The following is a 23,324-nucleotide window of genomic DNA, read 5'->3' as shown; positions in this document are numbered from 1 at the left end:
GTCTGCTCTAAGGAGATCCCTGATTTTGTGTCCTGCTGACTGTCTAAATGAAGATTTGAGTGAATATTGTTGCTGGGCTGATACAGTCTTTATCTTGATGTCCTTCTTAACTGTTATGCAAGAAGACCAGTTATATCCTTAGTACATTACTCAAGTGAGGAGGACACAGAGAAATTCTTCTCTTCTTACAGAGCAGCATTCAAACTAGGTCTTGTTAGGTCTGAATTTTAGAACTCCTACTGAGCATGAGTGGAAGCATTTCATCCTGAAAGAGCTTGCTGAATGGGTCTTAAAAACTTACTTCAAATAAGGGAAAAGGTCTTGCATTGGGGCAAAGAATGGGACAAATGTTTGAGTGGGGGAAGCTTTGTGTTCCATTATTGCTTTTTTTTTTCCCCTCTCTAGTATTGGAGAATGTATTAGTTTAAATTTCACCTGTTTCCTTCCCATTTTTAGATGAAGAAGGTTTGTTCTTAATTGTCCATGTAGAAATAAATCACTCTTAAAGATTTTAAAAGAGTTAAGAATTGCTAACTGACCATTTCCATATATTAAGCTATGAATGGAGTTTGTGATAACCACTAGGGTGCCGTGTAAATTATAAATATTTTAGTAGATATATCAACTTGCATAAATAATAAAGGAGCAATTTAGTTGGCAGACAGTCCCACTGTTCTAAAACTTAGTAAGTCATCAAAAAATACATGGACATGGGAAGCATTTGACTGGTTTGGCTTAGAGAACAGGTGGAGTTAAAAAGCACCAAATTCAAGTCAGCGTTCGTAGATACAGTGATCTCCCATGGACTTTCCTTAAACTATAGTTGTCTTTGTACTAATGGCAGTTTAAAGGAGAAGACTTTGTGTTACTGCTGTTTTCATTTTTTATCATTTTCCTTTTTCTCCCTCTTCTGTTTTATCAGGGAACCAGTCAGAAAAAGAGTGCTGGAGAAACGGGGGGAAGACTTTAAAAAGGAAGGCAAGATATATAGATTGAGGACTCAAGACGATGGTGAAGATGAAAACAACACCTGGAATGGGAATTCCACTCAACAGATGTAGTGCGACAAGTACAATATGTGCAAAAATCATTGTTTCTCTTATGATTTAATTCAACTAAAATTCTGCTGGAGAAGTGGGACTGCTTTATGTGTTCCAGCTCATCTACAAAGTGTCTCTCTATTCCTGCTTAGTGGGTTCAAGTTGTTTAACTCAGACAAGAGGTCAGATAACTGGCTGCTGGGCCCTTGTATATGGTAACCAACTGCTAGAAGCCTAAAAAAAAATCAAAAAGTCTGTAACAGCCTCCCTTTATCAGCTTTCTTATTCAGTATTTCATACGCCCATTTTAGCCCTATGCTCTCAGATGATACATTTGTTCAGGGCTGTTTTTCTCTGAATCCCTAAGCCAACACAAGGTAACTGTTATGTCACTGAGTAATCTGACTCTGAGAGCATTTTAACTAGCCAGCCAGATGATAATTCTTGCTCATCAGCTGCAAGCAAAATCTTGTAGTTTTTAATCTTACTTAAACACTGAATAAAAAAAAACTTTTCCAAAAATCAGAATGATCTTATCTTTGCTCTAAGTTTTGTTATTCTAGCATCTCTGTATTGCACAGGGCTCTGTGGAGGTCATGTGTCTCTGAATCCCCCCACCCATCTGTACTGCCTGGAGCTTTCCCAAGAAAGGAGGGACCACTTTACCATAAATATCACTGCAGGAGGAAGTTTTCTGACACACACTGATGCTATGTTAGTGTCTCTCCTAAGCAGGGAGGCATCATTTTGTTTGCATAATGTAGTGGCCTTTGTTCTCATTAGATGCAAAACAACTGCCGGTCTACAGCTGGTTCTCACCTTTATACTGGAGTTTCGCCCTCAATGATAGTCACTCTTCAAAGAAATAAAGAACCTGTACTGTTGGGCATGAAGTAGGGAGTTAAGATTTGCCTCTTGCTCATTTGGTTATTATTAAGAATTTTAGATTCTTAATCTGATTTACATACTGTGATATGTTTATGTCGGTGAAGACACTAAGAATGTCTGGAAAAGGGGGTAATTTTGACTGTTCCTCTCTAACCTTTTGTGTTTAGATTGGAAGATACTTAACGTTGTAGAAGGACTCTGAGTTTATTTTGTAATGAGAGGAGGAAGTTTTCTCAGAGCAAATTTTGTTTCACCTGTGAAGTAACAATGGTAATAGTGTTGGCAAGGAAACAGACCAGGGGTGGTGTTGGTAGGAGTGAAAACTAGTATAATTTTTCTGAAAAAACATTAGTAGAAGCCGTAAAAATTTCATGCTTTTTGATCTAAAAAGTTTTTCTAAGGAATGATTATAAATACAGGCAAAATTTAGGTATAAACCTGTTAAGTTTTATTTATTTAACCTCAGAAACCCAACTACATGCCTTCTGCAGAATTAACTTTTGCTAAGGAAAAATGGGACAATACTAATTCAGCAATTTGATTTAACATATTTATTGACTGTTTGTTATGTGTTCAGGGGAAAAAGCAGGATACAGAGCTGCAGGTACAGTATGATCTCAACTTTATAAACACATCATATATAGTATATTTAGCATAATGTAAAGAAAGAAAAACCAACAGCAGTAAGAGTGATTTATATTATGATTTTAGTTCATTTTCATCCTTATATGTCTTCTCAGTTTTCTGTAATGAAATTACTTTCATAATTTAAGGAAAGAGTTTGAAATAGATACATCTCCAGCAAGCATCTCATTTAAGTAAAGGTCTCTCATCTTGAAAAATACAGTAATATGTGAATAAAAAATCAATTTTCCCTTGAAAAAAATCAAATGCAGATCTTAGAGAAACATACATAAAAGAATGATTCACAATCTTTGAGTACGAGGATCCTGCCTCAATTTCATATTTTAAAAAGTATAATGGTAAATTCAAAACAGTATGGAAGGCTATAAAATGATGTCTTCCTCTTGGCATCACACACTAATCTAGTCTTGTGGATTAGTCTTCTAATCTAGAAGACTTCTAGTCTCCAGAAGTAATCTCTCTCAAGTTTCTCTTGTAGTCTTCAGAAAATTTTTACGTGTACATAGGCAAATATGTAATCTTTATTTTTTAAATAAATGGGATCGTATTATATGTATACTACTCTGCATCTTGCCTTTTAACATACACGGTCTTGAAGATCTTTCCCCATTAACACATAGCTACCTCATTCTTACTAGTGCCTGCAGAGCATTTTACTTGGTAAACTACCTATTCTCTTACTGCTTTCATTGGTTATTACAGTTTATGTGCTTGTTTCTGTTTTTCTGTTACAAATGTCACTACAGTGAACATAGCTTTGGGAAGTTTCTTAGCTGTGGAAATACACCTGTAAGTCACTGAGTCAAAGGGTATTTGCAGTTTGGATTATAAAAAATGCTGCCAAATTGCCTCCTCTAAAGGCTCTGTGAATTTACAGCCCTACTGACAGGTAGGAGAACATGGATGCTTGCCAACACGGTATTATACTTTTTCATCTTTATCCACCTGATAGATGAAAAATTGTGTGCATTTTATATGCATCGTGTTGATTGTGAATGAAGGTGAACATCTTTTAATGTTATTGGTTATTTTATTTTCTGAGAACTGCCTGTGTTTTCTTTGCCAATTTTCATTTGTGTTTATCTCTCTTACTGATTTACAACAGATTTCATGTATATTAAGAAAGTTAGCTGTTTGTCTGGCATATGCTATAAATATTTTCTCCCTGTTCATCTTTTGATGAGTATGTTGATGGTAATTTCTTGCCATAATTTCTATGTGGTCCTGTTTATCAGTGTTTTTATTTATGACCTCCAGGTCGTAAGTCTTGAATATAAAATACTTTTCCCACTTCAAAAAGTAATTTAAAAAACCTCACCTGTCTGTCCTAGCACTCTCATGGGTTTCTGACATTCTCATGGGTTTCATTTTTCTACATTTAAATCTTATATCCTGGTAAGGAATGTGGCTCCCTTCCCGCACCTGTGACTAACATCCTTAGAACTGGCCTGTGGCCCACCTCCATTTATATAAGGACTGGTCCATCATCGCCCCTTCTACCGCCCCGCCATTTGGCAGGTCACCTCTGGCGTGCACCCTGTCCCTGGTATGCAGCTGGGTCTGTGTCTAGGCTCTGTCTTCCTTTGTTGATCTTTCTGTTCACTCCGTTTCAAAACAGTAACTAGCTTTATATTTTTTTCTCCAACCCCGCCCCCCCCAGATTTATCCTGGCTCTTTTTACAAGTGAGTTTTATGTGCAACTTTATATTATTTTTTTCCATTTCCTGCCCTACCCCTGCAGAAAAGGTATACTGACTTTTGAAGATTAATTTACATAAAATTGACAGCTTATAAAAATCTCTTATAGCAGTTTTAGAACCATCTTCACCCCATCTGATCAACTTTTCCTGTCTTTTGGTGGAAGAAAATGCCTGTGCCCCACAATCTTGACTGCCAGGTTGGGGCCCACAGCAGTGGGACACTGTGGTAGGAATTTTCTATAGATACAATTCAGGTAGGAACGCTTACCAGAAGCAACATCTTGAGCATGATCAACCTTTTAAAACCAATTGAAAACTATTTTTAAAAAAAGAATATCTCCTAGATATCTAGAAAGAATATATAGGTTAAATAAGTTAGAGTCTTCCATTCTGTGATTGTCTCATGAGCACATTTGAGTGGAAGTGATAGACTCACCCACTTCTCTGAATGTTTTGTGAATAAACATACAGATGTAGTGGGTGTGCTTCCCTCTGTCCTGTCTCCAAAAATGTACTTGCCGGAGACACTGAGACATGGTCCTCTGGCCTCCGGAAGCCAATAGCAGAGGATTAATGTGATGAAGCTGTGAACGGGGATGTTCATAACTGCTATGGAACCCGTCTTCTGAGGAGAAGCACCCGTAGGAGACAGGACACCATTAAGAGCATCTTTTTCAGGTTCTGAGAAACAGAAGGTAAGAGAGGCTAGGAGGGAACTTAAAGAAAGCAGGAGATGACCTAGCGGTTATCTTTTCATGAAAAGGATTGCTATGGTTTTTACTAATGTTTCCACCTTTAAAAATCTCTGAAAATTAAAACAGTTCAGTTAAATGACTCACAGAACCTAGTAGTTGAGTTCAGTAACTGCGTATTTCCACAGGAGCCACTCGCAGGGTCTTCTAATGCCCAGATGAATTCCTGATATGGGGGCAAGGTGGGGATACTTCCATTTTAATCAGGGACTTGAAATCCTTCAAGATTAGTGTCTTAAGAGTGCAGAGATTTTTATAAAGTCTGTTATAGACAGAGTATTAGATCCTCAGTGGTCCTGGGGGTGGCAAAGACTTGCAGAGAAACTAGGAGGAGAACTGGAGGAGGTGGTAACTTCTGGGTCAGAATGAAGACCTGTGGCTCAATTCCTGTTCACCTGGTTGTGTGTGCTTTTGCTTGGAACGCTTAAAATACTTGTAGGACAGAAGTGCAACACAACAGACTCCAAGAAGCATGAAAGCAAAGAGCACATTAAGCGCTGTCTGGGCTTCCGTCGTACTCAGCCTGAGGCCCAGGAACTGAATGTTCTGTCTCACGGGGCTGGCGGTGGGCTCAGCATCTAGGAGAGGACAACAGGTGATATGGAGTTATTGGATCATGTTGACCTAGATTATTAAGCGCAAGCCAGATCCTTGCTGGAGAGAAGCTACCCTGTATCCAGGGTCAGCACATCACGGAGGTGACTGTGCACATCCTTTTCGTGAGTTATGAGAGAAGTCATGCAGTTTTAAGCATCTTTCAGCAATTAGAGTAAAACCTATACTGGATAATTGTCTCAATTTGTATAGTAATTTATACTTTGTCAGTCATTCAGCAAATCTTGGGCACCTTACAATGCCAGGCACAATATTTTAGTCACTCTTTGATCCTGGCCTCGGCGCAGCATTTGACTCATTTCTTGCCTAAGGTTACATAACAAGTTAATGGTAGGGCTGGGGAAAGAATCTAAAATTGCTGTTTCCAGGCCAGGGCCTGGTTTCTAGATGTAACTTTAGCCCTTAATTCCTTTGTTCCATCCTGAAATGTCTGGAGCATTCAAAGAAAAAGAAAATACTGGTTGAATGAATGAAGGGGATGGAGAGGCAGAGAGGGCTGGCAATAAACTAGAAGAAAACGGACTGAGAAAGGCCCATTTGCCCTTCCTCCTCTGGCTTTGTCCATCCCAGAACCACAGCTCACCTTCTTGCTGAAGACAAGGATGTGGCCCTGCAGCAGGGTCGGGGAAGCCACTGCACCGGATTATGGAGGCGTAGACCTTGGCTGACTCTCTGGGGATCCTTGGCAGAGCAGGGTCAGTATAGTTCACAAAATGCAAACCAAACTTATCTGAGAAGCCGGTGGCCCACTCGAAGTTGTCCATCAGAGTCCAAACCGTGTATCCTCGAAGGTCCACCTTATCCTGCATAGCTGCTCAAAGACAGAGGCCCCAGCATGAGCTGCTCTGATGAGCTAAGCCCCTCTCCACCGGGCCCGGGCCTGCCCACAGTGCTCCCACAGTCCCCACTTGCAGGTCAAGGGAGCTTTTTTCAGCTCTTGGAGAGAGCAGCCCACCCTGCACAAAGGAATCATTAGCTGGTCCCCTGTGGGTGTTACCACAGAGCCATCTGCATTTTTCTAGACAGGCTCAACCCTGATCAGGAGCCAGGAACATGTATAGACTAAATTAACCGTGCTGGGTCAGCTATCATCGTCTTCACATCTTAGGATACTGGTCTTGGGCAGAGTCTCAAGGGACCCTTGGGAAAGATTTTATCTGGAATAAGATTTTCTACTTGTTTCTCTTTGCTGCTGCGTTGCTCACTTTCTTTTACTCAGCATTACTTACATTCCCCTGTCATAGTCCCATCCCTGGTGGTTCTGCTGAGCTGTAAGGGTCTCAGACTTCTGCTTGGGGAACAAAAGATCATACAATCTCTCCAGCCCATTCCTCCTGGGCCCTGCCCAGACTGTCCACAAGAGGGCGCTGCTTTTCAGGGACATGGACACCGGAGGCTCAGACAGAGAAAAGGGCAAGCCAGGAACTCGGGTGCAGGGTTTTGCTTGCTGAGCTTTAAGAAGGAAAAATCTTAGTGTGCAGCCCCCCAAAAAGGCTTAAACCCAAAAGGAGGTAGAAGGCTCATCTTTCTCATCTGAGACTCGTGGGTGCGCTATCGGCTGCAGACGTTAGACGTTTCCAACAATAAAAGGTGCACACAGAGGAAGGGGTAGGCCCGTCATACCTTTGAGCGCCTCGTTGATGTAGCTGCGGAGGTAGTAGATCCTTGCAGTGTCATTGAGGTTTGCTTCTCCCCGATGGGAGACTCCGTTCTCTGTGACATAGATCGGGGGGTTGTTGTATTCCTCCTTCAACCAGTTCAGGATCCTCCTGAAGCCAAAAGGGGTCATCTTCAGCCAGAAGGAGCCGGAGTCTGGCCAGGAGCGGTCTGTGATGGAGGCCACTCCCCTGCAAATTCAAACACTAGGGATTAGGTGTCAGTTTATAAATCCCAAGAGACCCTCTGCACAAAGCATGAACAAGATTTTTACTAAAAAACAACCTTTTGACTCTTCAGTTCAGTCGCTCAGTCGTGTCTGACTCTTTGCAACCGCATGGATTGCAGCACGCCAGGCTTCTGTGTCCATCACCAACTCCGGAGCTTACTCAAACTCATGTCCACAGAATTGCTGTTGCCATTCAACCATCTCATCCTCTGTTGTCCCCTTCTCCTGCCTTCAATCTTTCCCAACATCGGGGTCTTTTCCAACGAGTCAGTTCTTCACATTAGGTGGCCAAAGTATTGGAGTTTCAGCTTCAGCATCAGTCCTCCAATGAATATTCAGGACTGATTTCCTTTAGGACTGACTGGTTGGATCTCCTTGCAGTCCAAGGGACTCTCAAGAGGTTTCTCCAACACCACAGTTCAAAAGCATCAATTCTTCAGTGCTAAGCTTTTATGGTCCAACTCACACTACACACATGACTACTGGAAAAACCATAGCTCTGACTAGACAGACCTTTGTTGACAAAGTAATGTCTCTACTTTTTAATATGCTGTCTAGGTTGGTCATAGAGCAAGCATCTTAATTTCATGACTGCACTTACCACCAGTGATCCTGGAGCCCCCTAAAATAGTCTCTCACTGTTTCCATTGTTTCCCCATCTATTAGCTTTGAAGTGATGGGACCAGATGCCATGATCTTCATTTTCTGAATGTTGAGTTTTAAGCCAACTTTCTCACTCTCCTCTTTCACTTTCATCAAAGTGAAAGTTCTTCTTCACTTTCTGCCATAAGGGTGGTGTCATCTACATATCTGAGGTTATTGATATTTCCCCCAGCAATGTTGATTCCAGCTTGTGCTTGTTCCAGCCCAGCGTTTCTCATGATGTACTCTGCATATAAGTTAAATAAGCAGGGTGACAATATACAGCCTTGACGTACTTCTTTCCTGATTTGGAACCAGTCTGTTGTTCCATGTCCAGTTCTAACTGTTGCTTCTTGACCTGCATACAGATTTCTCAGGAGGCAGGTCAGGTGGTCTGGTGTTCCCCTCTCTTGAAGAATTTTCTACAGTTTGTTGTGATCCACAAAATCAAAGGCTTTGACATAGTCAATAAAGTAGATGTTTTGCTGGCACTCTCTTGTTTTTTCAATGATCCAGCAGATGTTGGCAATTTGATCTCTGGTTCCTCTGCCTTTTCTAAATCCAGCTTGAACATCTGGAAGTTCATGGTTCACATACTGTTGAAGTCTGGCTTGGAGAATTCTGAGCATTACTTTGCTTTTCTCTTTTCACTGGTTGTAGTGACATCAATCAGTGCTGGTGTAACTTTGGATGGGCCACCTAAACTCTCTGGTCTAGCTTTCCACCAGTACACAGGAATGGACTTGCTCATGGACCTAACTCTCCAAGCCACTCGGTAACAGGCCACACCTCACACTAGACGTGGAAGGGTGCTGGTACTCCCACGGAGTGCGAGTGCTAGGTCTTCAGAAAGGGGCTCCCTTGAGTCACCTATGTGTGGTCAACAGGTGGTACACCCACAGGAACGAATATTTGGGCCCCCATTAGTGTGATGATGGGGTAGATACGCTAGGACCTGCCTTAAGTGCCCAAGACCCTATTTCTCTCTCCAGTGATGGGCAAAGAGAGGGTATCACATTGTGCCAAAGGTGTGCCACCAGGGGAGGCACAGGCTCATGCATTTCATTATAAGGACCAGCCATTTAGATATTTAACATTCACGGTCCTTCAATTAAAAAAAAAAAAAACTTTTACCAGCAGCTGGATTTATCTTGTTCAGCTGAACTGAACGTGGGACATTTCATAAGCTGAGCACAGGCGCCTGGGAAGACAGTCCCAGGACCGGTGAGGTAGCAGTCGAGTGGGTGCAGGAACCAGCAGGGCGCCACCTCAGCCCCTCTCGGCAAGCCTGACTCTGCTGGTTGGAGGATGAATGGGGATGTCGGCAGTTGTTTCCAGAGATTCCGGACAGATTCACAGCTACTGATGTGGAAAGGTGCTTGTCAGAAAAGGAACAAAAGGGACTTCCCTGGCAGTCCAGTGGCTAGGACTCCGCACTTCCACTGCAGGGGGAACTAAGATCCTGCATGCCGCGTGGCACAGCCAAACAAAGCAAAAACAAAACCCGACCAAAAAAGCTTTCTTAATCTAATAAGGAATGTCTACAGGAGAAAAAAAAACCCTACAGAAGACAATGAATGTTGGAATATTAAACCTTTCTGCCGGGAGCCATCTCCCGGCATATTGCATATTGAGTGCAGCACTTTCACAGCATAATCTTTCAGGATCTGGAATAGCTCAACTGGAATTCTATCACTGCCAGGAGCCAGTGTGAGGAACTCCGCCCATGGCAAAGGTCATGAGGAAGGAGGTTCGGCATACGCAAAGGTGGGATCGAGCCTCAGGAGTCCCCCTGGAAATTCTCGAGCATCTACCCCCAAACCAGAGCCTGCCTACTTTCTGCTTTGTGCTTTCACCTACACCTCTGACTTTACAGGCGGGGGGGGGACTGTCCCCCACTACCTCGCTCTGAAAAAAGAGTTGACTTATAGCTCCAGTTAATAAAGTTCCTGGGTGTGATAGTGTTTCAACCTACAAACTCCTTCGGAAGTCCTCTAGCCTGCCTGAATAGGTTTTTCCGGCCACATGTGATTGTTCAGAGCCTCCCAACTGTGAGAGGCATGAGATGTTCTAAACTGTCTAAATACAGATTCCTTTGAGCAGTTAAAAGATTGATTAGAAATTGTATTGGTGAAGGGTTTTTCACTTGTTGGGCCAATGTTTGCTGCTAAGTCTCCATATCCCTTACCTGCTGTGTCCCTGGCAGTGTATTGATTAATATAATTGGTGTAAGTAGTAGCTTTAATGTTTGTAACCTTGGACCCTTGCGTTAATTCTTTTTCTTGTTACAGCCCACCACACTTTTGCCCTATAGGAATGCAACTTTAATGCTTTTGGAGGGTGGCGCCTGACTAATCACCTTTAGAGAAAAATACATTTTCTGAAGAAAGGGTCTTAAAATGTTAACAGGCCTCCAGGCCAGAAGATGATGCAAATCACCTAAACTTTTGCATATGATAAGTTTGCAGGAAGAAAGCCTGGCTTACTGCCTGACTCTACCCCTTCCCCCATTATCCTCTATGCATAACTTAAGGTATAAAAACTACTTTGAAAAATAAAGTGCGGGCCTTGTTCACCAAAACTTGGTCTCCCCATGTCGTTCTTTCTCTCACCTTCTGGCTGAATTATTCAGCCTCTTTTCTCCACTGAATTTCCTCACTGAGCTATCCTTATTCTATTACTCTATATCCTTAATTAACGTTTAATTAAGCAGTTGTTTCCTGATCCTTGCCGACGCCATCCCCGCTTCGAATTCCCTGGATCCACCGGGGCTGGACCCAGGCACCTTTCCTCTTGAGATGGGGAATAAAATAACAATGTCTTTGTAAGTATTAGATGTTATTAAATAAAATGACAATGTCTTTGTAAATGTCTCAATATTAGATATTTAGAAATTTTTAAAAAGGAAGAGATACTGTGCATAAGTGTAATCCTGTTTTTCTGTAATATATTCCTGTATGAAATTTCTGACATACTATATAAACTATGTATAATATATATATCATATATAGAGAGAGGTAGTATACCTATACACATATATACACTTCTGAATGACAAGAATTTTCTCTTCTTGCTTTCTAATGTTTCTACTGTGAACATACATTATTGTAATAGAGAAATAGTTTAACTTTTACCCTCAAAGGGAAAAAAGAAAATTATTTTAACTGAAATACATCTGATAAGTGAGAAAAATCTGATGAAAAAACATATATATAAAAAAGACGCTTACCCCTTGGAAGGAAAGTTATGACCAACCTAGATAGCATATTAAAAAGCAGAGACACTATGGTTTTTCCAGTGGTCATGTATGGATGTGAGAGTTGGACTGTGAAGAAAGCTGAGCGCCGAAGAATTGATGCTTTTGAACTGTGGTGTTGGAGAAGACTCTTGAGAGTCCCTTGGGCTGCAAGGAGATCCAACCAGTCCATTCTGAAGGAGATCAGTCCTGGGAGTTCTTTGGAAGGAATGATGGTAAAGGTGAAACTCCAGTACTTTGACCACCTCATGCAAAGAGTTGACTCTTTGGAAAAGACTCTGATGCTGGGAGGGATTGGGGGCAGGAGGAGAAGGGGACGACAGAGGATGAGATGGCTGGATGGCATCACTGACTCGATGGACGTGAGTTTGAGTGAACTCCAGGAGTTGGTGATGGACAGGGAGGCCTGGTGTGCCGAGATTCATGGGATCTCAAAGAGTCGGACACCACTGAGCGACTGAACTGAACTGAAAATCTTAGTTATTTTTAAAAACTCTAAGCCTGTCTGCTTTAATGAAAAGCATCTTGGAAATCCTAGCCTGTATAACTGTCTGACTGATAGAGGTGTATATCAGGAGTTGGGGCTTGTCTTGCAAACCCCAGGATACATAGCATCAGGAGGCGGTTTCAGAGGCTGTACAGGCCTCTAAGTAAGAGGGCATTTTGCTATCTTTCCCAAAGATTGTTCCAGCTGCCCTTACTTACCTGTCTGCATCGAAGGAAGAGATCCAAGAGGCATAGTTTAAATTGTAGGCCAGGACAGTGGTGTAGTGATTGAACCCAAAAAAGTCGTAGGTGCCGTTGATCCTCCTCTTCTCACTCTCCGTGAACTCAGGGAGCCTGGGCGGGAGGAGTCATTAAAGGCGTGGGGCTTTGGGAAGAGACTCTTAGGGCAGGGCTGGTGGAGGGCTCTAAACTCAGGTACCTGAGGTGCCCACGGGCAGCTGACCAGGAGCCAGGAGAGCCCTTCCCAGGTGCTGCCAAAAGCGCCTGAGCCTCCTTCCACCAGAACACAGACCTCACCTCCCTCACAGACCCTCTCTTCTGATTTTAAGTTTTTACTGTGGTTTGTTTAGACATGCTTCTTTTCTCCAAAGTCTGTCCTTACAAGTAGGGGAAATGCTTTTACAAATCGACCTTTTGAGATCTGGACTTTTCTGCTCTCATGATTTTACTGCCCTTTCTTTTTAAACATCTAGGAGAACATTTTCCATATATATTTTTAAAAATTGAAATATAGGTGATTTACAATGTTGTGCCAGTCTCTGCTGTGTGACTTATTTCTATACATATTTACATTTTTTCCATGTATTCTTAGACTTTTCTGTGTGATGTGATTAACATGCCCTTGTGTGCAGCACTTAGAGGTTCCCCTCTCCCAGATCCTGACCACATGCTGCTGGTTTAGGGTTGCTGAGAGAATGCCCTGCTTAGGCCCTGACACTTCATTTTGACCTTCCTGCTACCATTAACCTAGGAAAGAACCTTACTTCCTGGAGTTTCTGAAATACTGGGGCAAAACTAAGGCCCAAGTTCCCCACACCACCGCTGCCATACCTTTTACTTCCCTGCTCAGGAGCCAGCAAGGGCTTCTCAGATCCTGTGGCTTCAAGACTGAGCACCTGTGCCAGCCTCCAGTCGCTCTGCCACGCGGCCTTGGCTCTCCCTGCTGCTGGGCCAGTGTCCCCAATTGCAGCATTCCACTCACTCCTACCTCTAGGCCGGTGCTCACACCCTTTCCCTTGGATCGAAAGCCTTCTGCTTTCCCCAGTGCTGTTCATTGTCAAGGCCCAGTCAGCCGATATCCTGTCTTGTCCAGGGGGTCTCCTGGGTCGACCCAGCCTGCCCTGATCTCATCTGAGTCTTCAACGCATGAAGAAATTGGGGAATAGAATTCCCTGGAGTGATGAAGGTCACTGTCTTTCCAGCTGGTGTGTCAGCACCTGAGGAAGCCATACTTAGAGTCCCCTCTATGTGGACCCCGCTGGGCCTGGCACCGGCCTTGGTACACAGTAGGTGCTTCAGCACGGTTGTGTTGAGGAACTGGAGCACTCGCTTGCTGGTTGGAGACCAGGGTCGACAGATCAGACCTTTTGGCTCAGCAGGACTTCCCTAACCAGGCCAGCACACGCATGATGTAAGGGTTGGGGTGGATTACTTAATCCTCACAGCTGGGCTATAGGAGGCTCAAAGAGGGAGCCAGTGGGTCACTAAGAAGTGGGTGCCCCAGATGGCCTGCCTATTCTAAAGAATAACAAGAGCAACTGCCTTTGTCAGAGCTGTGCCTGTCCGGGGCTGAGAGCTCCACATACACACTCGTGTTGTCTTTCCAGCATGCATGGAAGCTCAGACAGTAACTTGCCTAAGACACTCCTCTCCAACCCCAACAGCACCTGTGCCAGCCACCCAGGAGCCTCAGTGGCTGAGGGCGTGGCACCAGGACCTACCGAGACTTGTTGAGGCCTTCCGCTAAGCTCCTGTCACGGATCCGCGTCTTCATCACCTCAGGGTAATCCCCATTCTTGAATATCGGATGTGCGAACCAGCCTCCCATGAACTGCAGTAGGGGTTGGAGGGACAGTCAGCGTTGGCATTAACAGGTAGGCCCACAGGAGACAGCAAGCTCCCTGCCCAGGAGTCACTGACCTCAGGCCTCCTTCTCCCCACCCAGTCTTAAACTTGCCCTTCTTCTAAGTCTGTTCCCATGTTGCAGTTTAAATGCCCATGGGTCTTGTCACCGTGCTGGGAGTTCACTATGGGCAGGGCTGTGTTCCTACCCACTGCAGCTGGAGGGATGTGAACTGAACTGAGCCCTGGGCCTGCTAGATCCTGCCTGGCTGCCCTTAGGAGGGCCGGGCCCAAGACGGGGAGAGACTCCAAGCCTCCAGGCCCTGATTCCCTCACTGACCACAGGGGAGGTCTAATGCCGAAGGGCCCATCAGAACCTTCTAGGGCGAGCAGAGATGCGAGGCTCTCCTCTAGGGCGAGCAGAGATGCGAGGCTCTCCTGGTTACCCAGGCAAAGGGCAGTTCTTCATGGGCTTTGGACTTGCAGCCCTAAAATGGGAACTTTCCTGTTTGTTTTCTTAAGTAAGGTTCAGGCCACCCTTAACCCTCACAGGGTATACACGGCACTTCAGTGCTGTGATGCTGTGGGTCCTGAGAGGCTTTTCTCCTCACATCCTCCCTGCAACTGCTGGCTGCTGCCTGGAATGTGGAGTGAGAGCAGCCTTCCATTTTCAGCCAAAGATGAGGTTTAGAACATACTCGCTCCAGTAAAAGAAGCTTCAGTTCACTGGGAGGTGAGGAATTGGGTTTCTGGGGAAGCTGAATTCATGAGGGGGTGTGCAGATCACTGTCCTGGGCTGCAGAATCACAGCTCACTGACAGACTGATGATGAGACTACAGCGTGACATTTCTGCAGGTTTGTTTTTGATTTCCGAAAATGAATTATAGCTCTAATTCATCAGTTCTGTGCATCTGAAATGAGGGAATACCTTAATTTTGGTCCTAGGCTTCCCCCACGCCCCACAAGCTGACTACCAAATGGGGACATTAAATTCTCGTTTGCACTTAATTCATTTGACCACTTTTGTCAAGTTCCTTTGTGAAGGATTTGGCAAACCAAGGCCATTGGTGTCCTTTCAGAAATGCCAGGCTGCATGGTCTCCTCAGGGCCAAACGTGGGAGCAGTCTGGAGAGAGAGATGCTTGCCTTTCTTTCCTGATCCTGAAACACGAAGAGGGCACCTTCCAACCTTTCAGAGACAGTAGCAGGAGCCGGGGACAAGCTATGCCTGAAGAGGGCTGTTCTCTCTTTCTCCTTTCAGGGACCCAGACTGAAATAAGGCGGGCCATGTTGGCACCTGCTTACTTGTGTCTCTACTTCCTAAGAGCAAAATTCCATGACCAAAAGATGCAAGTCTTTATATTAAACTCATGGAATTAGAAAATTAGGGGCGCTGATGAGTTTCACAGAATTCCAATTTAAGGAAGTCTTAGGCAGAGTAAGTAAAATCAGACAGTGACACCTAGAGGTGAAGTGTGACGTTGCAGCCCTGTCCTATAGTCAAACCACAGACTGAAGAGGCTGAATTTCTATTTTTTAGTCTCAAGCCAATGTTGCATCCAGTAAGAGTTGCATGTATAACTGATTTTTTAAGACTTGAAAGAAAACTCAACCCCAAAGAACTTTCATTCCAGCAAAGCTGTGGGGTAGTTAGGTCACGTCTATTTTAAAGACAAGAAAACTAAGATATTAAAAGGTTAGATGATTTTCCCAAGTGCACAAAATAAGGTAATAGCAAAACAAAGCCTAGATCCTTAATCTTTGTTTCACAGTCTACTTCTGTTTTCATTAGATCATGACAGGAGGGGAAAAGAGAAGGAGCAAAAACAACACCCAGAGGAAAATCTGACCTGAACGTATCTCTTGGCTGCCTCCACATCCTCCTGGTTGGAGGGGTCTCTGGGCTCAGCCCAGTCGCTGCTGATGGTGATGGAGATGACGCCACCTTGCCGGGCACGGTACACGTCATTGTACAGATGCCAGGCCTCAGCGTGAGCCTTTATCAGGTTGTGGCCAACAATGTAGGGGGCAGTGCCGGGCCTAAAGGAGATCCCTGGAAATGCAGACATAGACGTCAGTGAAGAATAAATGTGGCCAGGACTTCCCTGGTGGTCCAGTGCTTGGGAGTCCACTTGCCAATGCAGGGGACATGGGTTTGACCCCCTAGTCCAGGAAGATCCCATGTGCCTCAGAGCAACTAAGCCTGTGCGCCATAACTCCTGAGCCCATGCACCTAGAGCTGAGAGCTACAAGGGAAGCCACTGCAATGAGAGTCCCACGTACCCCAACTAGAGAGTAGCCCTCAATCTGCAACTACAGCAATGAAGACCCAGCACAAGAATAAATGTGGCTAAGAATATCACTTTCTGCCGATAGATGGCCTCTTGGTGTTTGGGAGAAAGACTGTAGATTTTTTCTTGAGGAAGAATGGAATTCAGATCCTGGCTCCACTTCTTCCTGGCTGACCATGTAACTTTGGGTGAGTAATTCAGCCTTTCTGTTTCTTCCTCTACAAAATGAGCAATACAGACTTCTTGTGAATAGCGTGTGTGTGAAGCGCCCAGAAGCACTGTGTCTGGCAAAGAGAAGGCACTTGCTGTTGGTTTCTATACCCCTCACCCACAGAGTGGCTCACATGGCTCGGGCAGAGTACCTGGAAGAGTGTGTGCCTCAAGGGCTGGCATCCTGACTCTCTTCGGGGACCCACTGTGAAAGAGCTGGAGAGTATAGTTGGTGGAAGCCGCTGACACAGATTCCTCGAGAGCAAATGTTATGAGAGAGGCAGCCTCTCATGTGTTGGAGGAACAAAAAACCAAAACGTCAACCAAGGACCAATGGCTGATGCATCTGATAATGAGTCGAAGCAGATCTCCCCATGGCTCTTCCCAGCTGGGACACATAATCCCAAGAAATCACAGAAATGAACACGAATTTACTCTCTAAGGCTCAGAGTTAGAGAAAAGGAAAATCAGAGGGTTCTCAAGGGACAATGACAGGTCCACAATTCCTTATTTAAAAGTCTTAGGAATACAACATTGTAAGTCAATTATACTTCTGTTAAAAAAAAAAAAACAACTCAGAGTTTGATATATTTAGAAATTAAAAGGTTTCTGTGTCTTAGAAAAGTAATAAGTTGCATATAACATATTTACATATGACCCCAGCGGGGCTCAGGACAGCTCTCCATAATTAAAGACATTGATACATCTGCAGCAGAATTTTTTGAAATTTCACACTAAGTGGGATGCCAACATCAGGTTATGCCCAGGTCAGCCAAATCAAATACTGGGAACTTTGGCATTTGGGGAGTTGCCAAAACAAAACAAAACAAAACCCCACTGTGGGTCTGTACAGTCTGATATACTATCCTTTCCTGTATCAATTAGTTTGCACCCTTGATCTCAGGGAGCTTCCTATCAGAGGCAGATCAGATGCACAGAGCAAAGAAGCCATTTGGTGGTTTGAGATGTGAGGTTCATGTTCAGCAGAAGTGGTGTCAGAATGGGGCGGTGGGGGAGGCAGGAATTCTGAGGCATTGCCTTGAGGCTTTACTGGCCACCTCCTCCAGGGCCACCTGGATTTCATGTCAGTGGTGCTGAGAAAACCACCCTCCAATTGCCGACCAGTGGGATCTGAGACTTTTACCTGGAGCTGCCGTCCCGTAGCCGTAGCCCTGGTAAGCAACGACGTAGGGCTCATTCAGTGTGATCCAAAACTTCACCTTGTCCCCTAGCCTCTGGAACAGCACCTCTGCATACTCCTTAAACCGCTGTACAATTGTCTCATTCTCCCAGCCCCCAACATCCTGGAGTGCCTGGGGCAGGTCCCAGTGGTAAATAGTCACCTGTGAAAATGCAAGACCAGTATTTCCACCAACCTGCTTTTCATGGGAGCCCACTGATGCTCTATGCGCCAACATAAATGTCTGTTGCTAAGAATGAGGATGAATGATGAGACAAAAAAGCTTCCAAGTTTCTTTGGCGGGAAGGATAGGACAGTAGAGCTGAAGTGCGAGAAAAGTTCATACATCTGGATCAGAGAAGCCTGGGTTTGAGTCTCAGCTCTGCCAACTACCAGGCAGTAAGACCTCCATGTCCCAGAATCACTGTGAGGCCTAATTCACACAGCAGAGGACAGGAAAAGTGACTGACATCCTGCCAGCTCTTCGGCAAACGTTAGCTATGACTGTAATCAAGGATCAGAAATGCTAGAGCTTCAGAACCTCCTGGATAGAATGCTCTGACGGTTTCAGGAGGGAGGCATTTTGCTTGTCAAGAGGCATCCCCAAGGACTTCTAATGTGTCTGGAGGCTCTTCCTTGGAGTGGGAGCCCTTTGCTGGAGACGGGCCCCTCTGGCCACACCCATGTGGTGGCCTTTCTTCCCCCGGGTCTCCCCTTGATGCTCCTGACATACCCCCATGCCGGGGTCTCCACTGAATTGTCAACTGTCTTCAGCTCAGACCCAGTCTTTCCCTTTCCCTAAAGTGCCCTTTCCCTGCCTATGCACCCACCCAAATTCTCTTCTTTTTTTAAGATCCACACCTCCTCGAAGGTTTTTATGGCCATATTACTTTTCTGCCTTGTCTCAATGTCCTTAAGAACTACAGGGAATTCCTTGATGGTTCAGTGGTTAGGACTCTGAGCTTTCATTGCCCAGGGCCCAGATTCATTCCCCGGTTAGGGAACTAAGATCCCACAAGCCATGTGATGCAACCAAAAATAAATAAAAGTTTAAGATCTATAAATAAATAAAAGCTTAAACCCTATTTAAAAAAATAAGAACCACAAAATAATTTAGCCCTGAGTTGTGTTCTCTCTGAATTGTGTGTAATGGACATAAATTCCCCCTGATCTTGGGGTCCTACAGGACAGCCACTGGCCCTCCCATCTCCATCACAGCTGGCACTCACACGCACTGTAATAAAGCTGCATGACTAATTTATTCCTGCAGTGTTAGCAGTGTGAGGAGTCCAGGTAGCACTCTTTGAAATTAAATATCTATTTTTATTTATTTATTTGGCTGCACTGGGAACTCAGGTATGCCATGTGGGATCTAGTTCCGTGACCAGGGATTGAACCCAGGCCCCCTGCATTGGGAGCTCGGGTCTTAGCCACTGGACCACCAGGGAAGTCACCCAGGTAGCACTTTGACTTGTTAAAGTCTCTGCTTCGTGGGGTGGGAGGAAGGGGGCTATACTTCGGAGACTATACTCTGGCTGCCGTAGGTAATCTCCAGTCACTTCCGCGGAGGACACAGCAGTCCCCTGGAGGTAGTGCCCTCTGGCCCTTTGTCATAGATGGCCCAGGAGAGAAGGCCAAGGGTTCTTAGGCTCCCAGGTAAAACGTAAAAGATCTGGTGGCAGCAAAGGAGGCCCCCATATGAGCTTTATTATTCATAAGAACTCACGGCTTAAAAGCACACGAACTTTTGCCTCAGCAGTTCTTCTCCTAGGACCATGTCCTATAAACGTCTATCCTAGCGTAATTATGTAACTGCAGTTACACAGACAGAGGAGCCTGGTGGGCCGAAGTCCATAGGGTTGCGAAGGGTTGGACACGACTGAAGCAGCTTAGCATGCATACACACTCATTGCAGTGCTGGTTACAGAGGAAGAAGAGTGAAAACAGGGAAGAGTGTCCACATATAGGGAAGTGACTAGAGAAGTGAGGTACAGTTTCCACATAACTAAAAAGACAGGACAAATGAGGAAAACACATAGGGATATGGAAATACCTGTAAGAACTATTGGTAAATAAAAAGTATCAAACTATGTGTATCGTACCATTAGGAAAAAGGAGGGTAAAAAGCACACACACACACACACACACATATTGCCCACTGGTCAGATACCCAAAAGGACATGAAGACTCAGCAGCCCTGGTCACCTGTAAGGAGGGGAATAGATAGCTGGGAGGGGGTGGTCAGGGACAGAAGGAAAATCTTTACAGACAACTCAAAAATTAAACTTGGCAAGAGCACTGATTTTTCCCAGGAGATGTGCGCCCCAGCCCAGCCGGCTCCCTCTCGTGGACTTGGCCCAGGCCTGCTCAGGGCCCCTCACCTGGGGCTGGATGTTGGCGGCCAGCAGCGTGTCGATGAGCCGCACGTAGTAGTCCAGGCCCGCCTCGTTGATGTACCTGTTGGTCCCGTCGGGGAGGATGCGAGTCCAAGAGATGGAAAAGCGATAGTGGGTCACGCCCAGGGTCTGCAGGGCGGCCAGGTCCTCGGCGATCTTGTGGTAACTGTCACAGGCCACGTCTCCTGTGTCATTGTTCTCAACCTTCAGGGGTGTGTGAGAAAACGTGTCCCAGATACTGAGTCCTTTGCCGTCTGCTCTCCATGCACCTTCGATCTTAAGAGGACAAGACATGGTCAAGTCAGTCATGTAGTCAAGCCCTTCCTGTCAGTGGGGGGTCCTGAGTCAGGACGTAAGTCAGCATCACCTTCTCGGCTCCCCCCGATTTCTGAACTCCTGCAGCTTCCTGTACACACTTTCTGAACGTCATGGGACTATCACACTGCACTGAGCAGTTATGTGTCTGCTGACTGGCTTCCCTCCAGCAAGACTAGGAAGACTAGACGTGGCATCTGTCACCTTGGTGGCCCGGCTGTCAGTGCAGCAATGTCTGGTGTACGGCGGGTGCTCATTAAATGTTTCGATGAACAATCTGATGTGCCTTAACCCCAAGCACAGTCAGACAAATCCCAGTGATGCCAGACGTGGAGGCAGAGTTTCTAATCAGGACGGGTATCACTGTTTCTGTGCTTCCTTTTCCTCCTTTCACCTAATCTACAGGCAAACTGACCACAAGCCACTGGGCAAATGCCTACCCATGGGCTTAGGTAGTCCAAGATGTGTAGTGTCTATAAATCACTATAAAACACTTGGACGGGTATGGTGTGAAACTCCGTGACTGGCTGCGGCTAAGCAGTGTGGCGCTTTAACCAAGAATGCTCATCCAGGCTTGGCCTGCACGGCCCCTGTGAGAGTGGCAGGGCGTTGGAGCAGCGGGAAGGCGCTAGCTGCTGTCCATCTGAGTGGAGGAGATGGCTTGGTGGTTGGGAGACTAGTTAATGCAGGGCGACTAAGACAGTAAGTGACTATGTTGAGGATATTAGGAGTTAGATTTCTCATCATTGGAGAAAAGAGAGATGAATATGAAAAGCGGGAAGGCGAGCATTAACCTTGTGGAGTAGGATTGAACCTGGAGGTATCAAGGTGTTTTTTTAACATACATAAAGATGTGGGTGCATGTAGAAGTAGATATATGTGTGTGTGCACACATGTATTTCCTCGCTCTGTCCACTTCTAGAGGGCCTAGAAGTAATGACCCGTGAGTACACCAAGGACCTAGATCTTGATTTCTAGATGCCCTTATCCAATAAAAGAAACCAGGGCTCATTAGAGAAATGGCTGATTACAGGGCTGGGGCAGAAAGTACAGAAGATGCTTGGAACATCTTGTTGTACCGGAAAGAATTAGGAAAGTGCTCAAAGAACGATGGGCCACGTCAAAAGGACACAGGCTCTGGCTAAAGGACCATCCACCTGGCAAAATGTGGGACGATTTAAGTATCTCCATACTGATGATGACAAAAGTATAACCCACCGAACAAAATAGAATTTCATGAGGCCATACTTTTGATACATATCAATATGTATTTATATGTAAATAAAACATAAAACCGACAAAACTCGACCTTTCTGTTGAATGCCACCTAATAAATATAAAAGCAATGATGGACTGAGAAAAATCACCGTTCATCAACTGTCACAGTGATACCTAATTCAGGACTGCAGCCCGTGCCCTAGAATAAGACCCTTTCCCTGGACCTAGAATAAGTCCAGCTAGAAACCCATGGCCTATTCTCACCCAGGGACTATTTGTCCCCGAGGAGACACTTAGCAATGTCTGGAGACATTGCTGGTTGTTACAGCTGGAGAGGGGTCTACGGGCATCTAGTGGGCAGAGACCAGGTTTGCTGCTAAACATCCCACAGTGCACGAGACAGGCCACGGTGCACGGGACAGGCCCACGGTGCACAGGATGGAGCCATAGTGCATAGGACGGGCCACAGTGCACAGGACGGGCCCACGGTGCACAGGATGGGCCCACGGTGCACAGGATGGAGCCATAGTGCACAGGACGGGCCCACGGTGCATAGGACAGAGCCATAGTGCACAGGACGGGCCCACGGTGCACAGGATGGAGCCATAGTGCACAGGACGGGCCCACGGTGCACGGGACGGGCCCATGGTGCACAGGATGGAGCCATAGTGCATAGGATGGGCCCACGGTGCACGGGACGGACCACGGTGCACGGGACGGGCCCACGGTGCACGGGACGGGCCCACGGTGCACGGGACGGGCCCACGGTGCACGGGACGGCCCACGGTGCACGGGACGGCCCACGGTGCACGGGACGGCCCACGGTGCACGGGACGGGCCCACGGTGCACGGGACGGGCCCACGGTGCACGGGACGGACCATGGTGCACGGGACGGGCCCACGGTGCACGGGACGGACCATGGTGCATGGGACGGGCCCACGGTGCACGGGACGGGCCCACGGTTCACGGGACGGACCACGGTGCACAGGATGGGCCCACAGCAGAGTTCTCCAGCCCCAAATGTCAGTTGGCCCAGCTGGAGAAACCTTTCTACAGAGAATTCTGTCTGCCTCAAGTAAGAGTAACAGGATTCTGTCTCTGAAATCTTGGCATTTCCTCCAATGAACCTTTCATGTTCAGTGTTGACCAGAGCTCCAAAGAGGACTAAGAACTGCGGTTTCTTCCAGGCAGTGGAATAAGACATATGAATAGTTTCTATGTTTGTGTGCTTAGCTAACGTACGTCTGGACACTGCAAAACTTGGTCTGAGACGTCACTATATCATGGTAGTCTGGTCATCTGGTGGGGCTACCCTCATCTTTCTTGGAAACAGTTTCAGCAGCTATGGTCACTTAGAAAAAACTCAAGGGCTGAGCAACCCAGAGTCAGGTCAGCTCAGACCACTGACCCTGCCCAGGTTCCACATTGAGAATACAGAGCCCCCACTCCTGGATCAAAGGAAATGAAAGGAGGCAGGAGATGTAAAGCAGAGTCCCACCCTTAGCTGCCTAGGCAAGTCACACTTCACTTTGTAGCTTTCATTTCTCTGAGGAAAAGTGAACCCTCGTATTTTCTGTATTAGTGAGTATTAGTGAGTATTAGTATTAGTGAGTATTAGTATTCATTTAGCGTGAATAAGGTAAAGGCATGTTATTAGGACGTCAGAAAAAGCCCGGGTCCGCATGATAGTCATTTTGATCAAACTGTCTGCTTGGAAGATAC

The 23,324-nt window shown here is 45.7% G+C and overlaps 2 protein-coding genes across 3 annotated transcripts in view; one reads left to right on the top strand and one right to left on the bottom strand.

The window, feature by feature from the left end:
* UBXN4 (UBX domain protein 4) overlaps positions 1 to 1,568 on the top strand; it is a 30,059-nt gene extending 28,491 nt beyond the window's left edge. Inside the window, exon 13 of one of the 2 annotated variants that reach the window (XM_059875629.1) lies at positions 923 to 1,568. In XM_059875629.1, the coding sequence (XP_059731612.1) occupies positions 923 to 1,061 (139 nt within the window). In that variant the 3' untranslated portion in view covers positions 1,062 to 1,568. The remainder of the gene's footprint in view (positions 1 to 922) is intronic. The other variant, NM_001035414.2, reaches the window with a different exon arrangement.
* A 3,817-nt stretch (positions 1,569 to 5,385) lies between these two features.
* LCT (lactase) overlaps positions 5,386 to 23,324 on the bottom strand; it is a 48,814-nt gene continuing 30,875 nt past the window's right edge. The window contains exons 10-17 of the mRNA NM_001205787.2: positions 20,054 to 20,344; positions 17,637 to 17,835; positions 15,842 to 16,044; positions 13,871 to 13,980; positions 12,129 to 12,263; positions 7,264 to 7,487; positions 6,224 to 6,451; positions 5,386 to 5,603 (exon numbers count right to left, since the gene is read on the bottom strand). Coding sequence (NP_001192716.2) covers positions 5,386 to 5,603; positions 6,224 to 6,451; positions 7,264 to 7,487; positions 12,129 to 12,263; positions 13,871 to 13,980; positions 15,842 to 16,044; positions 17,637 to 17,835; positions 20,054 to 20,344 — 1,608 coding nt within the window. The remainder of the gene's footprint in view (positions 5,604 to 6,223; positions 6,452 to 7,263; positions 7,488 to 12,128; positions 12,264 to 13,870; positions 13,981 to 15,841; positions 16,045 to 17,636; positions 17,836 to 20,053; positions 20,345 to 23,324) is intronic.

Source organism: Bos taurus, chromosome 2 (genome assembly GCF_002263795.3).
Source record: "Bos taurus isolate L1 Dominette 01449 registration number 42190680 breed Hereford chromosome 2, ARS-UCD2.0, whole genome shotgun sequence".
Classification (NCBI taxonomy): domain Eukaryota; kingdom Metazoa; phylum Chordata; class Mammalia; order Artiodactyla; family Bovidae; genus Bos; species Bos taurus.
The sequence above is the reverse complement of the archived record's forward strand: the minus strand, read 5'-3'. Positions and strand labels throughout refer to the sequence as shown.